At 42.1% G+C, this 27,891-nt stretch overlaps 1 protein-coding gene across 8 annotated transcripts in view; it reads right to left on the bottom strand.

Moving 5' to 3' along the window:
• Positions 1–27,891, bottom strand: part of tcf12 (transcription factor 12) — a 379,444-nt gene that overhangs the window by 55,799 nt on the left and 295,754 nt on the right. For all 8 annotated transcript variants that reach the window (XR_010020134.1, XM_063065727.1, XM_063065722.1 and 5 more), the window contains one exon: positions 5,954–6,024. Coding sequence is in view for 7 of the 8 variants with exons in the window: in XM_063065727.1 (XP_062921797.1) it covers positions 5,954–6,024 (71 nt within the window). In the remaining variant the exon portion in view is untranslated. The remainder of the gene's footprint in view (positions 1–5,953; positions 6,025–27,891) is intronic.

The following is a 27,891-nucleotide window of genomic DNA, read 5'->3' as shown; positions in this document are numbered from 1 at the left end:
CCTGTGGGTGTTTCTCTCTATTTTAATATATAGCTCCTCTATGCTCATGGGATGCATTTGCAGCCATGCAATTTAGAAAAAATGTTGGATAACCATGCAGAGTTGGCATAGAACCCCCTCTAACCAGGTATCTCAGTATAGCAGCTATCAGTGCTCATTAATTAAATGATAAAGGATCAAAGAATTGCTCAATTTCATAATTTTCCTTTTAACATAAATTTCCGTAAACCCTCTACATAATCCTGAATTATTCATCTATTGAAGGTAATGAGCTTTAAGCTGGGTTTCCTATTACAAGATCACATGGATAACATTTCAAAAACCTGAAGCAATTTATGAATGTAGTTTACTTCACTTCATACTGTCACTATAGACAGATGGTAATGGGCAAATGAGAATATCACCAGTTGTCATTGCCTGTACTACAACTTTTGCCATATCTAATTATAATTGTCAACAAGGTTTTAATTTTGCATCATTTACTGTCTTCCTCCTCTGCCTCAGCTGATACACAGCATCACCGTTGACACATGAAAACATCAAGGAATTATGCATATTGCCTTAACTTTTTCCACCATACTAAATAGTATTCAAACTTTTCTAACTGATGTTCTCTGGACAAAAGAAAATCTAAAAACATACCACTTTCTTTGATAGATTAGATCATCTGATGTTGTGCAAAGCTGAATTATTTTAAAGTTTTTTTTTGTTTCTGCATTGGGGGAGTCAGAGCACTCTACGATACCGACTTTTATAGGTAAATATCAAGCTGTGAAACTGTCACTTGGGTGAAAAGAAGTAGATATTCATTTACAAATATGAATTAATAAATAGAAATAGCACAATATATGATTTTAAATATTTGTTAAAGAATTATTACTATGCATTATCCCTAGAGCTAATCCAAAAACCTTTTAATAGGGCTTCTTCTAAAAAAATTCTGCAACAGTGATCCCTAAGGTTTCCTTCATGTCTCAAATGGAAAAGCATCAAAGCTGATAGGTCATATAAACTTAACTTCTGGCTGTGTCAGATATGCAAGAGGGCAAAATAATATACTGAAATTTCAACCCAAGAAAAATATCCTTAATTATTCAGATATTGAAGGTAATTAGCTTTAGCTGATACGAGGAATTCTGCAGATGCTGGAAATTCAAGCAACACACATCAAAGTTGCTGGTGAACGCAGTAAGCCAGGCAGCATCTCTAGGAAGAGGTACAGTCGACGTTTCGGGCCGAGACCCTTCATCAGGACTAACTGAAGGAAGAGCTAGTAAGAGATTTGAAAGTGGGAGGGAGAGGGGGAGATCCAAAATGATAGGACAAGTCAGGAGGGGGAGGGATGGAGCCAAGAGCTGGACATCTCCCCCATTTCACACACATCTGCTCTCACTCCATCCTCCCGCCACCTCACTAGGAATAGGGTTCCCCTAGTTCTCACCTACCACCCCAACAGCCTCCAGGTCCAACATATTATTTTCCGTAACTTCCGCCACCTCCAACGGGATCCCACCACTAAGCACATCTTTCCCTCCCCCCTCTCTCTGCTTTCCGCAGGGATCGCTCCCTACGTGACTCCCTTGTCCATTCGTCTCCCCCATCCTTCCCCACTGATCTCCCTCCTGGCACTTATCCTTGTAAGCGGAACAAGTGCTACACATGCCCTTACACTTCCTCCCTTACCACCATTCAGGGCCCCAGACAGTCCTTCCAGGTGAGGCGGCACTTCACCTTTGAGTCGGCTGGGGTGATATACTGCATCCGGTGCTCATGATGCGGCCTTCTATATATTGGCAAGACTCAACGCAGACTGGGAGACCACTTTGCTGAACACCTACGCTCTGTCCGCCAGAGAAAGCAGGATCTCCCAGTGGCCACACATTTTAATTCCACATCCCATTCCCATTCTGACATGTCTATCCACGACCTCCTCTACTGTAAAGATGGAGCCACACTCAGGTTGGAGGAACAACACCTTATATTCCGTCTGGGTAGCCTCCAACCTGGTAGCATGAACATTGACTTCTCTAACTTCCGCTAATGCCCTACCTCCCCCTCGTACCCCATCCATTATTTATTTTTATACACACATTCTTTCTCTCACTCTTCTTTTTCTCCCTCTGTCCCTCTGACTATACCCCCTGCCCATCCTCTGGGTTTTCCCCCCCTCCCCCTTTTCCTTCTCCCTGGGCCTCCTGTCCCATGATCCTCTCATATCCCTTTTGCCAATCACCTGTCCAGCTCTTGGCTCCATCCCTCCCCCTCCTGTCTTCTTCTATCATTTTGGATCTCCCCCTCCCCCTCCCACTTTCAAATCTCTTACTAGCTCTTCCTTCAGTTAGTCCTGACGAAGGGTCTCGGCCCGAAACGTCGACTGTACCTCTTCCTAGAGATGCTGCCTGGCCTGCTGCGTTCACCAGCAACTTTGATGTGTGTAGCTTTAGCTGAGTTTCCTATTACAAGACCATTTAGATACAATGTGATAGTCAGGGCAAGAATAGGATTACAATATAGATGAACGAGTGGCTGAGGGGCAGGATTTCAGATTTCCGGGTCATTGGGATCTCTTCTGGGGAAATAGCTAAATGGCTATTCTAAAGGGAGGACAAGACAACCATGCAAATGCAACGTCAGCATTCATTTCAAAAGGACTAGAATATGGAGCAAAGATGTACTGCTGAGTCTTTATAAGGCATTGGTCAGACTGCACTATTGTGAGCAGTTCTGGCCACCTTATTAATGTGGCATTGGGGAGGGTCCAGAGGATGTTCATGAGAATGGTTCTGCGAATAAAAGGGTGAGTGTATGAGGCGCATTTGATGGTTCTGGGGCTGTATTTCTGGAGTTCAGAAGAATTGGGGGGGGGGATCTCATGGAGTACTGTGCTCAATTCTGGTCGCCTCACTTTAGGAAGGACATGGAAACCATAGAAAGGGTGCAGAGGAGATTTACAAGGATGTTGCCTGGATTGGGGGGCATGCCTCTGTCCCAGGACACTCATGGACTTTTATCGCTGTACCACTGAGAGCACACACACCAAGTGCCTCTCAGTGTGGTATGGCAATTGTCCCGTATCAGACCGCAAAGCACTCCAGCGTGGTGAACACTGCCCAGCAGCTTATCGGCACCCAATTGCCCACCACTGAGAACATCTACCATAAACGCTGCCTGGGCAGGGCGAAAAGCATTGTCAAGGATGCATCTCACCCTAACCGTGGACTTTTTACTCCCCTCCTATCCGGTAGGCGCTACAGGAGCCTCCGCTCCCACGCCAGCAGGCACAGGAAGAGCTTCTTCCCTGAGGCTGTGACCCTGCTGAATCTCACATCACAGCGCTAAGCAGTATTGCACCCATATTGTACTGTCTCAGTATTTTTATATTTGTGTGCTGTAGCACTTAAATTTTATTTGTAGTTAATAACACTATTAAATAACACTATTTTTTGCATTTTTGGAAAGATGCTAACTGCATTTCATTGGCTTTGTAGCTGTACTCGGCACAATGACAATAAAGTTGAATCTAATCTAATCTACTCTAATGAGAACAGGTTGAGTGAACTTGGCCTTTTCTCCTTGGAGCGATGGTGGATGAGGTGACTTGATAGAGGTGTAGAAGATAATGAGAGGCATTGATTGTGTGGATAGTCAGAGGCTCTTCCCCAGGTCTGAAATGGTTAGCATGAGAGGGCATAGTTTTAAGGTGCTTGGAAGTAGGTACAGAGGAGATGTCAGGGGTAAGTTGTTTTTTTTTACGCAGAGGGTGGTGAGTGCGTAGAATGGGCTGCAGCCGGCGGCGGCAGAGGCCAAAACAATAGGGTCTTTTAAGAGACTCCTGGATGGCTACATGGAGCTTAGAAGAATAGAGGGCTATGGGCAAAGCCTAGATAGTTCTAAGGTAGAGACATGTTCGGCACAGCTTTGTGGGCTGTAGAGCCTGTACTGTGCTGTATGTTTTTTATGTTTCTGTGGATAACATTTCCAAACCCCTGAGGCAATTTATGAATGTAGTTTACTTTATTTCATTCTGTCACTATAGACAGATGGTAATGGGCAAGTGAGAATATCACCAGTTTCACATTTCCTTTCTCTGCTAACAAAATGTTTAAAAAAAACCTCCAAAAGAAATAATAACAAACTTAAATTCACATTTTCTGACCAGAGAAATGCAAAATGTATACATTAGAAATTTGCTTCATTTAAATGTTTAGGTGAGGAGATTTGGCCTGGGATTTGAATTTGGTGAACATGAGGGGAAACAGCAGAGCTGGATGAACATATGGTTACAATCTTAGTAATAGGGTAGAAGTTGAAAGACAAATGCATAGCGCTTGAAGATAATAAAACAAAAAAAAAGCTGCTGGTTATTTAACATAAAGTTTTAGCAAAGCAAAGAGGTGGAGCTTGATGTGGTTCAATGTCTGTGTTTCCAAATTTAGGGAGTTAAGGTGAAAGGGTAGATTTTGCTGGAATAAAGGAAACTAAAATGGTGGAATTATGCAAATCTGATATTATAAGAGGTGTCAAGGAATGGAAGATCAAAGACAATTTGAAGTTTGGAAAAAAATGCATACTTATATGTAAAGGATTTGAGGAAGTATATTTTTCAGGAATTGACCTAAGCATAAAATTAATATGTTATGGTGATGACATTTTACAAAATTACATTTTGTTTTGCTTGTTATTTTCAAGGAAATTTATCATTAGAACATAAAAGAATCTGCACACAATTCTGCCCATCTGATTTTCAGAAATTTATCAGGATAAGGAAATCAAAATCTTGTTATGCTTACACAATCAAGTTTAAAAGTCAATCTCGTGATTAACAAAACTGAGCTATCTATCCAGACAACCTGCCAATTATAGCAAAGAAATAAATCCTCCAAACTACCCTGCAATAGCTGATGGAGAGAAATCAAAAAGGGAAAGTATGAAAAAAAAATCAAGGACAAATAGCATAAAAGGAAAGAGTGGCAGAACAAAATGGGGGCAAGCAGCCATAGAAAAATGTCAGGGAAAGCACAGCATCAGAGACAGTTGAGAACAAGAGGAAACATGCTTCCATAGGTAGAAAGGGAGTGAACAAGAAAGCAGAAACTGAAGCAAAAATAAAACCTCTGAAGGAACTCAGAGCAGACAGCAATTGTGGATACAAAGGGTTGACTGGCATTTTAAGATGAGACCCTGCATTTCAACCCTAGTTGCTGGCTTTCCTCTGCATGCACAAATGCTGCCAGACTTGTTGAGTCCCTCCAGCAGTTTTTTTGCTCCAGATTCCAGCATCATTAGTCTCTCATATCTCTGAAAAAGACTGGATTTTTTCATTCAACACGCCAAAGCCTTTCCACCTTGTCAACAGACATTACCCAAAACGTCAAAGATAAGAGCCAAAATTGGTTCAAGAACAGCATACCCAGAGCTTGAGTAAATCTATAGTTACCAGTTCCCCGAAGACAAACATGGCTGCGAGTTGTTTGATTCAAATAAGAATGGAGGATGTGATATATTAAGGAGTCACATTTCTTTGGAATATATAGTATAGAGCAAAAGAAAAATGCAGGAAAGAAAAGGAGATCTCAAATGATGGCCAGGAAAAATTACCAAAGCCACTTGCTGCCAGAAAGCTCAAATCTTAACTGATTCATCAGGGCTGCTGGAAGTTTTTAATTCCAACTTAGATTTCATTTTTTTAAAATTTAGGAATGAGACCAAAGGACACAATTCTAATGAATGTTAGGTAACATTAACTTACAATTATATGATTAGATTTCACTTTCCTGTGGGGATTGACAAATAATTAAAAAAACAACTATCTTCTCTAAATTCCCATCAGGCCGTTTAATGGAGTGGAAGCTAAAAGATTACTCAGTAAAATACATTTATCAGTTCCAGAATTTCCAAACTAAATTTACAGTACAATACAGCCAAACATTTTAGAGTATCTGGTCTGCCTCACCAGTGAGTGAAGAGAGTTTTCATAACTAGGAGATGATGGAGCTCCGCCTGGTCTTGACCACTGGTTAGCACCTGTGTAAATTAAGATCCAAAGTAAGCCATTTAATTAATCTGCAATTGGTTACAAGCAGTTTTCAATTTAACAAACAGTAAGAAAGGCCATGTGTGAGCTAGGAAAACAAAATCAGCTCATATCAAGGCAGTTTTGAAGAATGAAACTGCAAATCTAAAAAAGTACAAATTTAAATTCAATACATTAAATGTCCATTGTTGGAAAGTACCACCTATGTTTGTAAATAGAATAAATTCACTACTTTATACAAATAAAACTACTAATAGGAACAAGCAGTAGTAAATCAAGTCAACCTTTCTGAGAGGCTTCTTCAGTTCTAATCCATGGTGGGTAGTTTTCCGCCTTATAAGGTGAGTTGTTTAAAGATACAGCAATTACATGAGGGTCGTTAAAAGTCATAGAGGTAAAGAGAGGGTCATTAGTCCAACCTTTGCACGAATGGAGGTGTGAACTGTTGCGGAGACACTGGAGTAGAGATGTTAGGACTGCATTGCAAGTAGCTGATAAGTGGTGTGTACCCACCCCCTCTGTTCAGAGATGGGTCTTCCACTTTGACAAAGATAGCTTCTTTAACCCAGTGGTCCCCAACCACCTGGCCGCAAAGCATGTGCTACTGGGCCACGAGGAAACAATATGATTTGGCGATATGAGGCAGCTGCACCTTTTCTCATTCCCTGTCACGCTCACTGTTGAACTTGAACGCACGTGAGGTCATTACGTGCGCGTCATCCATGTCAGCGCGGGAAGATGATCAACTCCTCGAGCTTGCAAATGACGGCGGGCTGAAAAGTATGTTTGACATAATATCTCTGCCAGCATTCTGGATCAAAGTCAAGGCTAAATATCCTGAGGTAGCCATGAAAGCACTGAAAACGTTGCTTCCATTTCCAACATATCTCTGCAAAGCGGGGTTTTCTGCAATGAATGCAACGAAAACTAAATTGCGGAATAGACTGGACATAAGGAACTCCTTCGAGTATCACTGTCTCCCATCACCCCTTGATAGGACTGTCTTGTTGCAGGAAAAGAAGCTCAGGGCTCCCACTGATTCAGCGATATTGGGTGTGTTGCAATGATTTTATATGTTCATACAAGGAAAATATGTGCTGTGTGTTTAATATCCAAACGTTACTTAAAATATTATGATGCTATTGACTTATAAGTAACTTATAATTGACTTACCACTATATTCATGCAAGGAAAATATGTGCTGTGTTTAATATTAAATTTGTTAGATAAACCCTTTTAGAAATGAAATTGAGTGTATTAGCCACTTATAAGTGACTTATAGTTGACTTACCACCTATCCTCCGGTCGTGATTAACAGCCCTCCCCCCCCAGGGGTTGCCAACTGTCCCATATACACAAAATAATCTGCAGATGCTGTTGTCAAAGGAACACTCACAATGCGCTGGAGGAACTCAGCAGGTCAGTCAGCATCAGTTGAAAAGATTAGTCGACGTTTCAGGCCGAAACCCTTCGTCAGGACTGAAGGAAGAACTTTGGGGAGGGTTTGAAGAATGCTGGTAGTTGATACTGTTCCGTATTAGCCGGGACATCCCGTATATTGGGCTAAATTGGTTTGTCCCATTGGTTTGGCCCTTGTCCTGTATTTCCGCCGCTAAGGTAGAACGTTCCTATGAAACCTTTTGTGCCGAAATAGCGTAAAGCGAAGAAGCAATTACCATTAACTTACATGATAAATATTTTTGAGCGTTCCCAGACCCAAAAAATAACCTACCAAATCATACCAAATAACACATAAAACCTAAAATAACATTAACATATAGTAAAAGCAGGAATATGATAAATACACAGCCTATATAAAGTAAAAATAATGTATGTACAGTGTAGTTTCACTGAACAGAATCACCAAAAACGATTTGTAGGGAAAAAAAATTGGCACATACACGCATGCGCACACAGGTGCCTACGCAAGGCTTCATGGTCATGGCAGTCTTTCTCGGGGTAAACATAAGTGTCCCGTATTTGACTGCTACTCTTGTCCATTGGCAACTCTACACCGCTCCCTCACCCCCAGTTGGCAGGTCTGCAAGAATATTGTCCATATTAAACCGGTCCGCGGTGCAAAAAAGGTTGGGGACCCCTGCTTTAACCCCTCTTTCAAACCACCTGCCCTCCCTGTCCAAATGTGCACATTGTTATCATCAAAGAATGTCCCTTCTCCTTTAGGTGTAGATACACAGCCGAATCTTGACCTGAGGTGTTTGCCCTCCTATGCTGGGCCATCCGTTTCTGAAGTGGTTCTCTTGTGTCAACGATATACAGATCTGTGCATTCTCATTGCATTGGATAGAATATACAATATTATTCTGTTTATGTTTGGGTATAGAATCCTTGGGGTGGATGAGTTTCTGTCTGAGTGTGTTTGTAGGTTTAAAAAACACAGGGATTCAGTGTTTGTTGAAAATCATTCTGAGTTTCTCTGAAACTTCACCTCTGATTTGGGCCGATATTTACGTGCCAGGTGGCACCTAATCAATTAGCTTGTTTATTTCAGCTTTTTTCTTAAAGATGTGCTGGGTGCATTCTGGCTACCGCTGCATTCTTCATGGCCCGGAGGTTGGGGACCACTGAATTATAAGTCACTTATCAGTCAATAGTATCATAACATTTTAAGTAACATTTGGATATTAAACACAACGCACATTTTCCTCGTATGAACATATAAAATCATTGCAACACACCAATATCGCGGAATCAGTGGGAGCCCTGGGCTTGTTTTCCTGCAAAAGATGGTAAGACGGTCCTATCGAGGGGTGATGGGAGACAGTGATACTCGAAGGGGGTTCCTTATATCCAGTCTGTTCCCCAATTTAGTTTTTGTTGCATTCATTGCAGAAAACTCCGCTTCGCAGAGATATGATATTCAGCCTTGACTTTGATCCAGAATGCCGGCAGAGATGTTATGTTAAACATACTTTTCAGCCCACCGTCATTTGCAAGCTTGAGGAGTTGATCGGTTTCCCACGCTGACATGGAAGATACACCTGAAACATTCACAAATGGGTCACAGACCCATTCCTTTGCACATCTTGGGTCACTGATGACCTCGCATGCGTTGAAGTTCAACAGTGGGCATGACAGGGTATGAGGAAAGGTGCAGCTGACTCATATCATTTCATATCACCAAATCATATCGTTTCCTCGCGGCCCAGTAGCACATGCTTTGCGGCCCGGTGGTTGGGGACCACTGTTCTAGCCAATACAATGAGAATGCACAGATCTATATATCAGTACAACAAAACAAAATATTGTATATTCTATCCAATGCAATGAGAATGCACAGATCTGTATATCAGCACGATAAAACAATCACTTCACAAATGGATAGTCCAACATAGGAGGGCTAACACCACAGGTCAAGACACGGCAGTATATCTACACCTAAAGGACAAGGGACAGTCCTTTGATGTTAACAATGTGCACATTTGAAAAGGGAGGACAGGTGATTTGAAAGAGGGGTTAAAGAAGCGATCTTTGTTAAAATGGAAAACCCATCCCTGTACAGAGGGGGTGGGTACAACACCACTTATCAGCTACTTACAATGTAGTCCTAACATCTTTACCCCAGTGTCTCCACAACAGTTCACACCTCCATTCATGCAAAGGTAAGTCTAATAACCCTCTCATTACCTCTATGACTCTTAATGACCATCATGTGATTGCTATTACCTTTAAACAACTTCACAAACCAGAAATCTACCCACCATGGATTAGAACTGAAGAAGCCTCTCAGATGGGTGGTGAAACAACTTCTAGACAACACAGCAAGTCCAGTTGCCTTGATTTACTACTGCTTGATATGCAATGACCTGGATGACTGAGAACCTTACTAAGAGGAACCTTAAACGCCACCATAACATTTGGAAAATAAAGCACAATGGATGTTGTAAATCTCCAAAATTGAAAACACTGCAACAGCAAGTCAGAGAGCTTCTGTGAGAAGCAGAGATAACAATTCAGGCTCTTGGGTTTCTTCTCCGTGGATGTTGCCAGTTCTAAAACATTATTTCAGAATTTTCTGTTTTAATTCTATAAAAATTACTTTAGACCATAAGACATAAGAGAAGAATTATGCCACTCGGCCCAACACGTCTGATTTATTACCCTCTTAACTCCATTCTTCTGTCTTCTCCCCATAACCATTGACATCCTGACTATCAACATTTGCTTTAAATATACTCAATGACTTGGCCTCCACAGCCATCTGTAGTGATGAATTCCACTGATTTGTCATCCTCTGACTAAAGAAACTCCTTCTCATTTCTGTTCTAAATAGTTATCCCTTTATTCTGAGGCTGTGCCCTCTGATCCTAGACTCACCCACTCTAGGAAGTATCTTCTCCATACCCACTCTGTCTAGGCCTTTCAATATTCGATTGGTTTCAATGAGATCACACTCATTCTTCTTAACTCACGCTAGAACAGGCCCAGAACCATTAAATGATCTTCATATATTAACCTTTTCATTCCTAGAAATGTTCTCGTGAACCTCCTCTGGATCCTCTTCAATGCCAGTACATCTTTTCTTAGATAAGTAGTCCAAAACTGCTAACAATACTCCAAGTGCGGTCAGACCAATACCTTATAAAACATTAGCATCACATCCTTGCTCTTATATTCTCGTCTCCTCAAAATGAATGCGAACATGCATTTCCCATCCTTACCACTGAATCAACCTGCAAATTTACATTGAGGGAAACCTGCACAAGGACTCCCAATTCCCTTTGCATCCATGATTTTGAAAATTTCTCCCTGTTTAGAAAATAGTCTGGTCTGTACTCCTTCTACCAAAGTGCATGACCACATACTTCCCTACACAATATTCCATCCTTGGAAGTTTTTTTGGAAGAAGTGTATGTCACTTCTTTGCCTATTCTCCCAATCTGTCCTAGTCCTTCCGCAGGCTCTCTACTTCTTCAATACTACCTGCCCCTCCACCTATCTTGGTATTGTCTGCAAACTTGACCACAAAGTCATCAATTCCATCATCCAAATTGTTGACATTAAAAGAAGCGGTTCTAACACTGATCCCTACTGAACACCACTTGTCACCAGCAGCCAACTAGCATAGGTACAATTTAGTCCCACTCTTTACCTCCTGCAAGTCAGCCAATCTTCTATTCATGACAGTATCTTTCCTGTAATACCACGGGCTCTTAACTTGTTAAGCAGCCTTATGTGCAGCACATTGTCAAACAAAGGCCTTCTGAAAATCTGGCTGTTATTTCCTCAAAAAATCCCAAAAGATTTGTCAGGCAAGATTTCCATGCTGACTTCAGCCTACTTTTCACACACCTCCAAGTACCCTGAAATCTCATCCTTCGTATTAGACTCCAAAGTCTTCCCAACACTGAAGTCAGGCTAACTGGCCAATAATTTCGTTTCTTCTGCCTCCAACCTCCAACCCCCAACCCCCCCAGAGTGGAGCGACATTTGGAACTACTGTCAAATCTAGTGATTCTTGAAAAGTCATTACCAAGGCCTCCACAATCTCATCAGCCTTCCAAGCACCTTCTTCTTAGTAATAGTAACAGCACTCACTTCTGCCCCCTGATACTCTTGAATTTCTGGCATACTGTTAGTGCCTTCTGCAGTGAAGACTGATGCAAACTACTTAATCAGTTCATCCGCCATTTCCTTAACCCCCATTTCTACCACTCCAGCATCATTTTCCAGCAGTCAATATCCACTCTTGTCTCTCATTTACTCTCTTATATATCTGAAATAAATGTTTGGTATCCTCTTATAATTTTGGCTAGCTAGTCTTCATATTTATTTTTTCTCTGCTTATGGATTTTTTAGTTGCCTTTTATTGGTTTTTGAACGATTCCCAATCCTCTAACTTCTCATTAATTTTGGCTACATAATATTCCCCGTCTTTTACTTTTATGTTGCACCTGACTTCCCTTGTCAGCCATGGTTGCCTTTAGAATACTTTTTCCATCTTTGGGATGTATTATCCTGGGCCTTCCAAAATGCTCCCAGAAACTCCAGCTGTTGCTGTTCCATCATGATCACTGCTAATGTCCACTTCCAAACAACTCCGGCCAGTTCCTCCCTCATGCCTCTGTAATTCTCTTTATTCCACTGTAATACAGTTACATCTCACTTTAGCTTCTCCCTCTCAAACTACAGGACGAATTCTATCACATTATAATCAGTGTTCCCCAAGGGTGCCTTTACCTTAAGATCCCTCAACCAGTGGGCTCACCCACAAGCTGCTCTAGAAAAGCATCTTAGAAACATAGAAAACCTACAGCACCACACAGGCCCTTCAGCCCACAAAGCTGTGCCGAACATGTCCTTACCTTAGAAATTACCTAGGGTTACTATAGCCCTCCATTTTCTGAGCTCCATGTACCTGTCCAGGAGTCTCTTAAAAGACCCTATCGTATCCGCCTCCACCACTGTCGCCAGCAGTCCATTCAATGCACTCACCACTCTCTGCGTAAAAAACTTACCCCTAACATCTCCTCTGTGCCTACTTCCAAGCACCTTAAAACCGTGCCCCCTCATGATAGCCATTTCAGCCCTGGGAAAAAGCCTCTGACTATCCACACAATCAATGCCTCTCATCATCTTATACACCTCTATCAGGTCACCTCTCATCCTCCGTCGCTCCAAGGAAAATAGGCCAAGTTCACTCAACCTATTCTCATAAGGCATGCTCCCAATCCACACAACATCCTTGTAAATCTCCTCTACACCCTTTCTATGGTTTCCACATCCTTCCTGTAGTGAGGCGACCAGAACTGAGCACAGTACTTCATGTGGGGTCTGACCAGGGTCCTATATAGCTGTAACATTACTTCTTGGCTCCTAAACTCAATCCCATGATGGATGAAAGCAAATACACCGTATGCTCTCTTAAGCCTGGTTTATACTTCTGCATGAACTGGACGCAGTTACCTACGCAAGTGACTTACACGTCTTGTGAGCGTTTATACTTGTGCGTTGGTGTGTCTGCGCCGCTCTGCAATTCGCGCACATCACGCATGCGCACTCGCCTGCCGCACAAGGCTTCATGGTCATGGTAGTCTTTCTCAGGGTAAACAAGACGCTAGCGTCTTTTTTCGTCAAAGCGAAATGTGTCCTCCATAATTTCGGAGGTCTGTAAAGCTTTATGGAAAGCATTGCAGCCAGAGTTCCTTCCCTGCCCTTCAGTCGCCCAATGGGAAGCTATTGCAGCATAGGATGAAATGCAATGCTACCAAGCGGACCAATCACAGCTGTTGCGTTCTGCATTGCTGCGACACGCGGCTACATTTTGGGAGAGGTGCGCGTCGCAGCAACGCAGGCTCTCACGTAGGGTTCCACGTCGGCTTTGCTTAGGGTTTGCGGCGACACATTGACACAGAAGTATAAACTGGCTTTAACCACAGAGTCTACCTGCGCAGCAGCTTTGAGTGTCCTATGGACTCGGACCCCAAGATCCCTCTGATCCTCCACACTGCCAAGAGTCTTACCATTAATACTATATTCTGCCATCATATTTGACCAAGCAAAATGAACCACCTCATTTATCCGCATTTAAGTCCAACTGCGACTTCTCAGCCCAGTTTTGCGTCCTATCAATGTCCCACTGTAACCTCTGACAGCCTTCCACACTATCCACGACACCCCCAACCTTTGTGTCATCAGCAAATTCACTAAACCATCCCTCCACTTCCTCATCCAGGTCATTTATAAAAATCACGAAGAATAGGGGTCCCAGAACAGATCCCTGAGGCACACCACTGGTCACCGACCTCCATGCAGAATATGACCTGTCTACAACCACTCTTTGACTTCTGTGGGCTAGCCAGTTCTGGATCCACAAATCAATGTCCCCTTGGATCCCATGCCTCCTTACTTTCTCAAAAAGCCTTGCATGGGGTACCTTGCCAAATGCCTTGCTGAAATCCATATATACATCTACCGCTCTACCTTCATCAATCAGGCTCGTAAGACACGACCTGCCTTTGACAAAGTCATGCTGACTATTCCTAATCATATTATGCCTCTCCTAATGTTCATAAATCCTGCCTCTCAGGATTTTCTCCATCAACTTACCAACCACTGAAGTAAGCCTCACTGGTCTATAATTTCCTGGGCTATCTCTACACCCTTTCTTGAAAAAGGGAACAACATCCACAACCCTCCAATCCTCTGGAACCTCTCCTGTCCCCATTGATGATACAAAGATCATCGTCAGAGGCTCAGCAATCTCCTCCCTCGCCTCCCACAGTAGCCTGGGGTACATCTCATCCGGTCCCGACGACTTACCCAACTTGACGCTTTCCAAAAGCTCCAGTACATCCTCTTTCTTAATATCTACATGCTCAAGCTTTTCAGTCCGTTGTAAGTCATCCCTACAATCACCAAGATCCTTTTCCGTAGTGAATACTGAAGCAAAGTACTCATTAAGTACCTCCGCTATTTCTTCCGGTTCCATACACACTTTTCCACTGTCACCCTTGATTAGTCCTATTCTCTCACATCTTATCCTCTTGCTCTTCACATACTTGTAGAATGCCTCGGGGTTTTCCTTAATCCCATGGCCACCTCACAGCGCTTTCTGGTTCTCCTAATTTCTTTCTTTCTTTTCAAATCTTTTTATTGTGTGTGTCTGTGTATATATATATATATATATATATATATATATATATGAATGAAAAATAACATGAGTACATCGAAGTAACAATGCCTCAAAAAAAACCATTATCTTAAAGATTGAAAACAAAATTTTGTGATAACAAAAAAAACCTACTAAGCAGGAAAGTGAGAAAAAAAAGAGAACCCATTAGGTGTACAACCCCGGAGCCATGCGTCATACAAAAAGCTTCTAAAAATAAACATCAAACCGCCAGCAAGAAAAGAAAATATACTAAAAGAGTTTACAATTAGATCGTGGAAAAATTATATCAATTAACTCAAATGATAATAACGAGCAAATGAGCCCCATCTTTTCTCAAAATCAAATAAAGGTTCAAAGGTTCGACTTCTAATTTTCTCCAAACTAAGACATAGCATCACTTGAGAGAACCATTGTGACAAAGTGGGAGCTGATGTGTCCTTCCACTTCAACAAAATGGCCCTCCTAGCTATCAATGTAACAAATGCAATAACATGTTGGTCAGACACAGAAATACCATGAATATTTTAAGGAACTATTCCAAAAAGCACAGTTAATTTATTAGGTTGTAAATTAATTTTAAGTGCTTTAGAAATTGTTGAGAAAACCGACTTCCAGAACTGTTCCAATATAGAACAAGACCAAAACATACGTGTCAGTGTAGCTATCTCAGTTTTACATCTATCACAATGACTATTAACATTAGGAAAAATTTTAGAAAGTCCCTCCTTTGTCAAATGACAACGATGTACAATTTTAAATTGAATCAATGAATGGCTAGGAAAATTGAAGAAGAGTTAACCAACTTCAATATCCGCATCCAATCCTCCGTCATAAAAGTCAAATTTTATGATTTATAATTTATTATTACAATGGGATAAGCATCCTTTGTCTAAGATTATATAGGATTGGGAAAAGGAACTTAATTTGACTTTCCTGATGGAGAATTGGATGCAGATATTGAAGTTGGTTAATTTCTTTCTTAAGATCCTTCCTGCCAGCCTTATAATCTTCCAGATCTCTATCATTACCTACTTTTTTGAACCTTTCGTAAGCTCTTTTCTTCTTGATTAGATTTAAAGCAGCCTTTGTACACCACGGTTCCGATATCCTACCATTCTTTCCCTGTCTCATTGGAATGTACCTATGCAGAACTTCATGTAAATATCCCCTGAACATTTGCCACACTTCTTCCATACATTTTCTGGAGAACATCTGTTACCAATTTATGCTTCCAAGTTCCTGCCTGATAGCCTCATATTTCCCCTTACTCCAATTAAACGCTTTCCTAACTTGTGTGTTCCTATCCCTCTCCAATGCTATGGTGAAGGAGATAGAATTGTGATCACTATCGCCAAAATGCTCTCCCACCGAGAGATCTGACACCTGACCGGTTCATTTCCCAATACCAGGTCAAGTAACTTCCACCTACAGAGACTCAGTAGACAATCCCTCCACGTCTTCCTCCTTCCCTGCAGCCGTGACACTATCTCTGGTCAACAGTGCCACGCCCCCACCTCTTTTGTCTCTCTCCCTGTCCTTTCTGAAATATCTAAAGCCTGGCACTCGAAGTAACCATTCCAGCCCCTGAACCATCCAAGTCTCTGTAATGGCCACATCATCATAGCTCCAAGTACTGATCCACGCCCTAAGCTCATCTGCTTTGTTCATAATACTCCTTGCATTAAAATAAACACATCTCAAACTGTTAGTCTGAGCACGTCCCTTCTCTATCACCCGCCTATCCTCCCTCTTGCAGTCTCCAAGCTTTCTCTATTTGTGAGCCAACCACCTCTTCCTCCATCTCTTCAGTTTGGTTCCCAACCCCCAACAATTCTAGTTTAAACTCTCTCCAATAGCCTTAGCAAACCTCCCCGCCAGGATATTAGTCCCCCTGGGTTTCAAGTGCAACCCATCTTTTTTTGTACAGGTCACTTATGCCCCAAAAGTGGTCCCAATGATCCAGAAATCTGAATCCCTGCCCCCTGCTCCAATCCGTCAGCCACGCATTTATCCTCCACCTCACTCTATTCCTATACTCACCGTCACATGGCACAGGCAGTAATCCCAAGACTACCTTTGTGGCCCTGCTTCTCAACTTCCTTCCCAACTCCCTGTCGTCTGCTTTCAGGATCTGCTCCCTTTTCCTGCCTAATGTTGTTGGTACCAATGTGTACCACGACCTTCTTCCAACTTTGGGAAATTGAGGACGCGATCAGAAACATCCCGGACCCTGGCACCTGGGAGGTAAGCTACCATCCGTGCTTCTTTGCTGCGTCCACAGAATCACCTGTATGACCCCCTAGCTATAGAGTCTCCTATCACTGCTGCCATCCTCTTTCTTTTCCTACCCTTCTGAGCCACAGGGCCAGACTCTGTGCCAGAGGCGCAGCCACAGTTGCTTCTCTCAGGTAGGCCATCCACCCCCTACCCCCAACAGTACTCAAGCAGGAGTACTTATTGTCAAGGGGTACAGCCACTGGGGTACTCTCTATTATCTGACTCTTGCCCTTCCCTCTCCTGACTGTTACCCACTTATCTGTCTCCCGAGGCCCCAGTGTGACTACCTGCCTATAGCTCCTCTCTATCACCTCCTCACTCTCCCTGACCAGATGAAGGTCATCAAGCTGCATCTCCAGTTCCCTAATGTGGTCCCTAAGGAGCTGCAGCTTGATGCACCTGGCGAAGATGTGGCCGTCTGGGAGGCTGGGAGTTTCCCGGACTTCCCACATCTGACACCAAGCACAGAACACTGGCCTCTTGTAGGCATTCTACAAATTCCCTCTTGGGATCCAACACCAACCTGATTTTCCTAATATACCTGCATATTGAAATCCCCCTGAACTATTATAACATTGCCCTTATTACATGCTTTTACTATTTCCCATTGAAATCTATATCCGACATCCTAACAACTCCCATCAGAGTCTTTTTAACCTTGCAGTTTCTTAACTCTACCCACAAGGATCTGACATCTTCCAATCCTCTGCCACCTCTTTCTAAGGATATGATTTCATCTTTTACCAACAGTGCCACCCCACTGCCCTCTACCTACCTTCTGTCCTTTTGATACAAGGGGTATCCTTGAACATTAAGCTCCCAACTTCAGCCACGTGTCAGTGATGCCAACATCATGCATGTCCATCTCTAACTGCGCTAATAGATCATCTACCCTATTCTGTATACTGCCTGCATTTAAATATAACATCTTCAGCACTGTATTCATCACCCTTTTTGATTTTGCCCCACGTTAACACTTCACCTCATCCCACTGACTTTAATTTTGTCCTGTCCATCCTCACACAGTCTCACTACACATTGCATTTTAAATACAAAGTGCTTAAATGGCAAAAACAAGCAAACAACACATAGAATATCAAACATTAACCCAGGAGTATTAAGTCCAGGAGCATTCAGTACTGCTAATCGGCTGTAGGCCACAGAACCAGTCAAGCCGCTCAAAAACAGCAAAAAAAAGAGAAACACGAGCAACATGAACTCATGAATTTCAAAGTCCCGCAAAACGAGTCCACAGCCACAAGCCTCACTGATCAATCTTTGCAACGTGGAACCCAAGACTCCTGCATTTTCGCCGGAAAGCAGCTAGCGAGATGGAGAGGAAGGCTGGTTAAATATAAGCAAATGGGAGTCAAACACCCTCCACTTTCGTCTTCATCAAGTTCAACCTTGCTCAATGCTTCAGAGAGCAGCAATGGAGTCAATCACAGGCTCACTCCTCGTCTCTAGGCCACTAAGCCATACACTTGGTTCCCAACCTCACCAAACTCCCACAGAGACAAAAAAGTGCCAGATCCCTCAAATGGCCCAAAAATGCACCATCAAAATGTAAAATACACGTTCTAATCATACTCGGCATAGTAGTAAAATCATATCTGAAATGTTGTAAAAGTAGTGAAAGAAGTAGTTTTGTGAACCGTTCGTAGATTATTGGCATTGGTCACATTCACTGGCAACATCTTGAACATCAAAGACACAATAACAGAAAAGTGCTGCAAAGAGGCCAGTAACATCATGAAGGATCCCACCCACCCTGTGTCACACTTGCATCAGGAGGAGGCTACATAGCATTCACATCAGCACTACCAGATTCAAAAAGTTATTTTCCCCAAGCAAAAAGGTTGATTTACACTTCCACTTACTAATCCACCCCTCCACACTCCCAAGAACCACTGCTTTATCATTTCCTGTCAGTCACCTTATGTACATACACCCCTGTGTCTAGCATCACTTTGTGGACAAAATATCCAAGTATATAAGCTACATACCATCTTATGTACTTATATCTATTGTGTTTTCTATTATTATTGTGTTAAGTGTTTTTCTTCCTGTGCTACATTGGATCCAGAGTAACAATTATTACATCTCCTTTACACTTATGTACTGGAAATGACATTAAATAATTTTGAATCTTATTATGTTCACAAATTGACAAAGATGTAGTTCAGTGGATTAATACTCCTGCTGCTAAATAGGCTCCAAAGGGAAAATAAATATTTATATCCTATTATACTACTTCTGTAGATTCTCTTTTCCTAATCAAATGTAATTGACAAAAAGATTTCAATCTTTGTATCAATAAACACTCAAATGTTCCCAGCAGGATCCTTATTTTCAAATAAAAAAAAACTTTAGAGATAAAGCAACTGCTATTAATGTGACTTATTTGTGGTTCAACATTTATTGGATAGTTTTCACAGTTGAATAGTCCACTGATTTACTTCAGGGTGTGGGCAATGCCAAAATTGTTTGCACATTCATAATTGCCTTGAGAAAGTTTTGAGAAAGTAAGCTGCCTTTCTGAAAAGCTCTCTTAAAGATATTCACACATTCTTGGGGAATAAGACTACAAGATATAGAAGCAGAAGTAGGCCATTCAGCCCATTGAGTCTGCTCCACCATTCAATCATGGGCTGATCCAATTCTTCCAGTCATTCCCACTCCCCATACCCTTTAGTGCCCTGGCTAATCACGAATCTATCTCTGCCTTAAATGCACCCAATGACTTGGCCTCCACAACTGCTCATGGCAACAAATTCCACAGATTTATCACCTCCTGACTAAACTAATTTCTCTGCATCTCTGTTCTACATGGACGTCTTTCAATCCTGAAGACGTACCCTCTTGTCCTAGGCTCCCCTACCTTGGGAAGTAACTTTGCTACATCTAATCTGTTCAGGCCTTTTAACATTCAAAATGTTTCTATGAGATCCGCCCTCACCTTCCTGTACTGAAGGGAATACAGCCCAAGAGCTGCCAGATGTTCCTCATATGGTAACCTTTTCATTCCTGAAATCATTCTCGTGAATCTTCTCTGAACCCTCTCCAATGTCAGTATATCCTTTCTAAAATAAGGAGACCAAAACTGCACACAATACTCCAAATGTGGTCTCACAAGTGCGTTATAGAGCCTCAACGTCACATCCCTGCTCTTATATTCTACACCTCTAGAAATGAATGCCAACATTACATTTGCCTTCTTCACCACTGATTCAACTGGGAGGTTAACCTTTAGGATATCCTGCACAAGGACTCCCAAGTCCCTTTATCTCTGCATTTTGAAATCTCTCCCCATCTAAATAATAGTCTGCCTGTTTATTTCTTCCACCAAAGTGCATGACCACACACTTTCCATTCATTCCACAGTCCAAATCATTGACGTACATCACAAAAAGCAGCAGTCCCAACACCGATCCCTGTGGAACTCCACTAGTAACTGGCAGCCAGCCAGAATAGGATCCCTTTATTCCCACTCTCTGTTTTCTGACGATCAGCAAATGCTCCACCCATACTAGTAACTTTCCTGTAATTCCATGGGCTCTTATCTTGCTAAGCAGACTCATGGGCAACACCCTGTCAAAGGCATTCTGAAAATCCAAGTACACCACAACTACTGCATCTCCTTTGTCTACCCTGCTTGCAATTTCCTCAAAAAATTGCAGTAGGTTAGTCAGGCAGGATTTTCCTTTCAGGAAACCATGCTGACTTTGGCCTCTCTTGTCATGTGCCTCCAGGTACTCCATAATCTCATCCCTAACAATCGATTCCAACAACTTCCCAACCACTGATGTCAGGCTAACAGGTCAATAGTTTCCCTTCTGCTGCCTCCCACACTTCTTAAATAGCAGAGTAACATTTGCAATTTTCCAGTCATCCGGTACGATGCCAGAATCTATCGATTCTTGAAAGATTATCATCAATGCCTCTGCAGTCTCCCCAGCTACTTCCTTCAGAACCCAAGGGTGCATTCCATTAGATCCAGGAGATTTATCCACTCTCAGACCATTAAGCTTCCTGAGTACTTTCTCAGTCGTAACTTTCAGTGCATATGCTTCACTTCCCTGACACTCTTGAATGTCCGGTATACTGCAGATGTCTTTTCCACTGTGAAGACTGATGCAAAATACGCATTCAATTCCTCTGGCGTCTCTGAGTCTCTCATTACAATATCTCCAGAATCATTTTCTATTGGTTCTGTATCTACTCTCAGCTCTCTTTTACCCTTTATATACCTAAAAAAGCTTTTAGTACCTTCCTTAATATTAGTCGCCAGCTTCCTTCCATAATTCATCTTTTCCTTCCTAACAACCTTCTGGGTTTCCTTCTGAAAGTTTCTAAAAGCTTCCCAATCCTCTATTTTCCCACTAGCTTTGGCTTCCTTGTATGCCCTCTCTTTTGCTTTTACTTTGGCTCTGACTTCACTTGTCAGCCATAGTAGTGTCCTTCTTCTATTCGAAGATTTCTTCTTATTTGGAATATATCTGTCTTGCACTTCCCTCATTTTTCACAGAAACTCAGCCATTGCTACTCTGCTATCCTTCCAGCTAATGTCTCTTTCCAGTCAACCTTGGCTAGTTCCCCTCTCATGCCATTGTAATTTCCTTTATTCCACTGAAATACTGACACATTGGAATTTAGTTTCTCCTTCTCAAATTTCAAAGTGAACACGCCATATTGTGATCACTGTTCCCCAAGGGTTCCTTAACCTTAAAGCTCTCTTATCACCTCTGGATCGTTGCACAACACCCAATCCAGCACAGCTGATCCCCTAGTGGGCTCAACAAGCTGTTCTAAAAAGCCATCTGTAAGACATTCTACAAATTCTCTCTCAAGGTCTAGTACTGGCCTGGTTTTCCCAATTCACTTCATGTTAAAATCCAAACAATTATCATGACATGGCCCTTCTGACACACCTTTTCAACCTCCACAATTTCCTTGGCTGCTGTTTGGAGGCCTGTATACAACTGCCATTAGGATCCTTTTGCCCTTGCCATTTATTAACTTATCCCAAAGATACTCTACACTTTCCAATCCTATGTCATCCCTTTCTAATGATTTAATATTATTTTTTTAATACACAGGGCCACACCACCCCCTCTGTCTACTAACCTATCTCTCGGATACACCGTATATCCTTGGACGTTCAGCTCCCAATGGCAGCCATCCTTTAGCCAAGTTTCAGAATGGTCACAACATCACACTTGCCAATCAGTAGCTGAATTTCAAGATCGTCCATTTTATTTCTTATGCTGTGTGCATTCAAATATAACACTTTCAGTACAGTATTTGTTGCTTTCTGTTTTAACTGCACCATGCCTCTATTGCCCTGTAACTCATCCCACTGGCTGTGATTATGTCTCATCTCCTGCATGTCCTTTCTTTCATCTCTGTTGCATGCTATCTTTAATTTATTTGTTTTCCCCTTCCTCAGCCCTATCACTTCAGTTCCCACCCCGCTACCAAATTAGTTTAAACCCTCCATAACAGCTCTATTACATCTGCCTGCTGGGATATTGGACCCCTTTGGGTTCAGGTGTAACCTGTCCATTTTGTACAACTCATACCTCCCCCAGAAGAGGCCCCAGTGATCCAGGATTTACACTCACAAAGCAATAATGGACAGCCAGATGAACAAGAGGAACCTGGAGCTCTCAATGTTCCCATTAGCCTCATCTTTCTCAGTGGCAGATGTCACAATCATGGAATGTGCTGTCAAAGTGACCCTGGTGAATAAATGTGCATTTTGCAAATGGTACAAGTCAGGTTTATTGTTGTCATATGCACAAGTGCAATGACAAGTTTACTTGCAACAGCATTACAGGCAGCACACACAAAATGCTGGAGGAACTCAGCAGGGCAGGCAGCATCTATGGAAAAGAGTACAGCCAACATTTCAGGCTCAGACCCTTCAGCAGGACTGAAGAAATAAAGCTGAGGAGTAGATTTAAAAGGTGGGTGGAGGGGAGAGAGAAACACAAGGCGATAGGGGGAGGAATGAAGTAAAGAGCTGGAAAGTTTAGTGGTGAAAGAGATACAGGGCTGGAGAAGGGGGGAGTCTGATAGAATAGGACAGAAGGCCATGGAAGAAAGAAAAGGGGGAGGGAGCACCAGAGGGAGGCAATGGGCAGGCAAGGAGATGAGGTGAGAGAGGGAAAAGAGGATGGGGAATGGTGAAAGGGGGGAGGGGGGCATTATCAGAAGTTCGAGAAATCAATGTCCATGCCATCAGGTTGGAGGCTGCCCAGACGAATACAAGGTGTTGTTTCTCCAGCCTAAGTGTGGCCTCATTATGACAGTGGAAGAGGCATGGATAGAGATATTGGAGTGGGAAGTGGAATTAAAATGGATGGCCACTAGGAGATCCCACTTTTTCGGGCAGATGTAGCATAGGTGCTCAGCGAAGCGGTCTCCCAATCTATGTTGGGTCTCACCGATATACAGGAGGCCACACCAGGAGCACTGGATGCAGTATATGACTCCTTCTACCAGTCTCCCCCTTCTCCAGCCCTGTATTTCTTTCACTAATCAACTTCCCAGCTCTTTACTTCATCCATTCCCCTTCAGGTTTCACCTATCACCCTGTGTTTCTCTCTCCCCTCCACCCACCTTTTAAATCTACTCCTCAGCTTTTTTCCTTCAGTCCTGCCGAAGGGGCTTGGCCCAAAACATCACCTTTACTCTTTTTCACAGATGCTGCCTGGCTTGCGGAGTTCCTCCAACATTTTGTGTGTTGCTTGGATTTCCAGCTCTTGTTTGTGATAGCGTTATAGACACATACAATTCGAGACAACATCCACAAGAGAAAGATAAATTACACAAAGTTATAGAAGAAAATATAAGAGACTTCTTGGGAATCAAAGTTGGCGGTGAAAACATCAATAATTTCAGATATGCAGATGACACTGTGTTAATTGCAAGTACAGAGGAAGAACTACAAAACTTAATTGATATAATTGTTGAAGAAAGTGCAAAAATGGGTCTATCAATTGCAAAAAGACAGAATGTATGGTGATATCCAAAAAGAAGGAGAATCCTATCTGCAGGTTGAGAATAAATGGGGAAGACATAAAACAAGTACAGAACTTTGCTACTTAGGAAGCTGGGTGACATCAGATGGCAGGTGCGACTTGGACATCAAAAGAAGAATAGGAATGGCAAAAGACACCTTTACAAGAATGAAGAGTATACTGACCAATACTATACTAGGCATGACAACCCGCTTCAGAGTACTGAAATGTTACATTTATCCAGTTATGTTATATGGCTTAGAATGTTGGACAATATCTAGTAACATGAGGAAACAAATTGTAGCAGCAGAGATGTGGTTTTTGAGGAGGATGCAAAGAATATCATGGACGAAACGAATATCTAACAAGGATGTCGTGAACAGAGCAAACACAAAAAAAGAAATAATGTATGAGATCATGAAAAGGCAACGTAACTTTATTGGACATGTGATTAGGAAAGAGGAGCTAGAATGCATGGTAATTATGAGAAAGATTGAAAGGAAGAAAGCAAGAGGAAGACAAAGACAAATGATGATGGAGACAGCAGCCAGAGAACTGGAAAAGAATTGATCCACTTGACCCGAAACAGGAGTGTGTGGGCCATGGCAGTCAAAGCTCGAAGTAGGCATAGCACCTGACGATGATGATGATAATGAAAGAAGGAAGAAAAAGAAGTCCATTATAATGCAAAACGGTCAAAGTGTTACTATACTAAGGTAGTACAAGTTAGTTTAAGAACCAAATAGTAGCTGTTCTTAAACCTGGTGTGGGACTTCAGTTTTTTTTTAAACCTCCTGCCCATTTCCTGTGCAAAGATGATATGGCCTGGATAATGGGGATCTTTGATGATAGAAGCTGCCTTCTTGATGTACTTTTGATAGTGGGGAGGAATGCGCACCTGATGTATTGGACTGAGCCCTCCACTCTGCAGCTTAACTTCCTGCACATTCAAAATGCCATACCACACCATGTGGCACCCAGATAGTGTACTTTCAATGGTACATCTGTACAAGTTTGTTGGAGTTATTTGGTGAAATGCTTAACCTCCTTAACCTTCAAGAGACCCAGATCTTAAAGCCTGGTGGTAAGTACACATTCTGGTCATAGTGCAACAAAGATCAGTGTGGGAGGAGGGGCTATGGGGAGGGGAATGAATATAGCAGTGAGCAGAACACCAATCCAGTAGGTTATCTTGTTCTCGATGGTGTTGAAACTTGAGTTGTTGGATCTGTGCTACTCCAGTGAAGTGGAAAGTAAAACATATGACTTCTTGTGTTGGACGGGTTTTCAGAAATGACAGGGAGAACTGTTTGCCCAAAATACACAGCTCTGCACTGGTCAGATACCGGGTGGCACTGGTAAGACGACATTTACAATATTGAGAACAATTTTGGGCCCCCATGTCCAAGGAAAGATGTGCTGACTCTGGGCAGGGTTTAGAAGAGTAATTCCAGGTATGAAAGATTTAATATATGAGGATTATTTAATTGCTTTGCTTGTACTCAATGGAAGTTTAAAGTTCAAAGTAAATTTATTATCAAAGTAGGTATGTGTCACCATATACAACCCTGAGATTTATTTTCTTGCAGGCAATCACAATAAATACAAGAAACACAATAGAATGAATGAAAGGTCATACTCAACAACAAATGTGCAAATCCAAGAAAGAGAAAAGAAAAAATAAATAGATAAGCAAGCAAGCAAGCAATAAATATTGAGAACATGAGATGAAGAGTCCTTGAAAGTCAGTCCAGTTCTGTGATGAGGTGAGTGAAATTGAGTGAAGTTATCCTCTCTGGTTCAAGAACCTGATGGTTGAGGGATAATAACTGTTTCTGAACCTGGTGGTGCAGGTTTTGAGGCTCCTGTACCTTTTTCCTAATGACAACAGTGAGATCAGAGCATGACCTGAATGGTGGGGGTCCCTGATGATGAATGCTGCTTTCCTGTGACAATGCTCTGTGCAGATGCCCTCCATGATGGTGAGGGTTTTATGATGGACTAGGCTGTATCCACTACTTTTTGTAGGCTTTTTTGTACAAGGGCATTGTTGTTTCCATACCAGACCATGACGTAACCAGTTAATTTACTCTCCATCACACGTCTATAGAAGTCTGTCAAAATTTTAAAGGACATGTTGAATCTTCCCAAACTTCTAAGAAAGTAGAGGTACTGTCGTACTTCCTTTGTAACAGCACTTACATTCTGGACTTACGACAGATCCTCTGAAATGATAATACCAAAGAATTTAAAGTTGCTGACTCTCTGCACTTCTGATCCCCCAATGATCATCCCCCAATAATCATCTCCTTAGTCTTCCTGACATCGAGTAAGAGGTTATTGTTGTGGCACCACTCAGCCAGATTTTCAGTCTTCTTTCTATATGCTGATTCACCAATAATACTGCTGTTGTCAGGAAGTTTAACTATGGCATTGAAGCATTGGAGAATTGTGTGCTGAAGGAAATTGTGGAGATGTTGTTGTTGCCAATCCAAACTAACTGTGGTCTGCAAGTGAGGAAATTGAGGATCCAGTTGCACAAGATGTTTTTTAAGGCCTTGGACTTGAAGCTTATTGAGGGGTCGAAAGAATGAACCAGAATCTTACTGAAACCTATCAAATACTGGAAGGCCTGAATAGAGTGAACATGGAGAGGACGTTTCCATTAGCAGGGAAGTTTAGAATCCAAAGGCAGAGTCTCAAAATAAAGGGACATCTCTTATAAACCAATGCAGAAGGTAACGAATCTGGGTAACTTGTTGTCACAGAGGGAGTTTGAAGCCAAGTTATGGAAGAGCAGATTCAGTGGGCTGAATTCTGCTCTGACAGCTTATACTTGCCATTTTGACCGCAGTAGGTAGATGGCATGTCCAATTCAGTTTCTAGTCCAGACCCATTCCCCAGACTGGAATTCTCAGCAACATTAATACTGTTGAATATTGCATGACAGTGGTTAAATTCTTTCTGTTTAGGTTATTGTTAAGAAGTTTTGAGTACTTCTAATCATTTTTAGAGCCTCTGACAGTAGTTTAGAGCTTGCTGAATACAGCTTTATTTTCTGAGCTGTGAATGGAATGGAATATAGGGAATTCATCAAACGCCTTCACTCTTGTCCTTGTATATGCAGAATTAATTAGAATTAGAAATACTTTATTAATCCCGAGGGAAATTTGGTTTCGTTACAGCCGCAGCAACCAAGAATAGAGCGTAAATATAGCAATACAAAAACCCCAACAATCAAACAACAAAATGCAAACTATGCCAGATGGAAAATAAGTCCAGGACCAGTCTATTGGCTCAGGGTGTCTGACAACTCCCCGGGAAGAGCTCACATTCGATGACCACAGGCAGGAACGACTTCCCATGCCGCCAGTGTTGTATCACGGTGGAATGTGGCCGAAGTCCAACGGTAGAAAGTTCAATATCCGGTCTGCAAACACGTTCTTCGATCGTAATATCCCCGGATTGCACCATCTGTAGTTAACCAGAACAGTAAGCACGAAACTCCTTTACGCTTACCGCTCTCGGTGCACTTCCGGTCAGCCGGAACGGTACTACCCACCGAACTCCTCTTCTCCTAAAGAGGAGGTAGATTATTAAAGCAGCTGAATATGGTTAGGCCTAACTTATTGCCCCAAGTTCCTCTGCAGCAATGTCCATAAGTTTGTTCTCAGAATAACACAAACTCTTCCTGTGTGTCAGAGATGACACCAATTCCTGGAGTGTTTCTTATTTGATTACAATTTCTTCAATTTCACAGGACCACCTGATGACACACAGTTAAATGTGATATTTGCAAATGTCACATTCAACTCTGGAATTCAGTTCTTTTGCTCATGTTTCCACCAAGATTATGTAATCTGGAACTGGCTATTCCTAAAGGAACCCAAGCTGAGCATTATGGAGCAGATTCTACAGGT

The sequence above is a fragment of the Mobula hypostoma genome, chromosome 13 (assembly GCF_963921235.1).
Source record: "Mobula hypostoma chromosome 13, sMobHyp1.1, whole genome shotgun sequence".
NCBI lineage: Eukaryota > Metazoa > Chordata > Chondrichthyes > Myliobatiformes > Myliobatidae > Mobula > Mobula hypostoma.
This window is presented reverse-complemented; position numbering and strand designations above follow the sequence as displayed.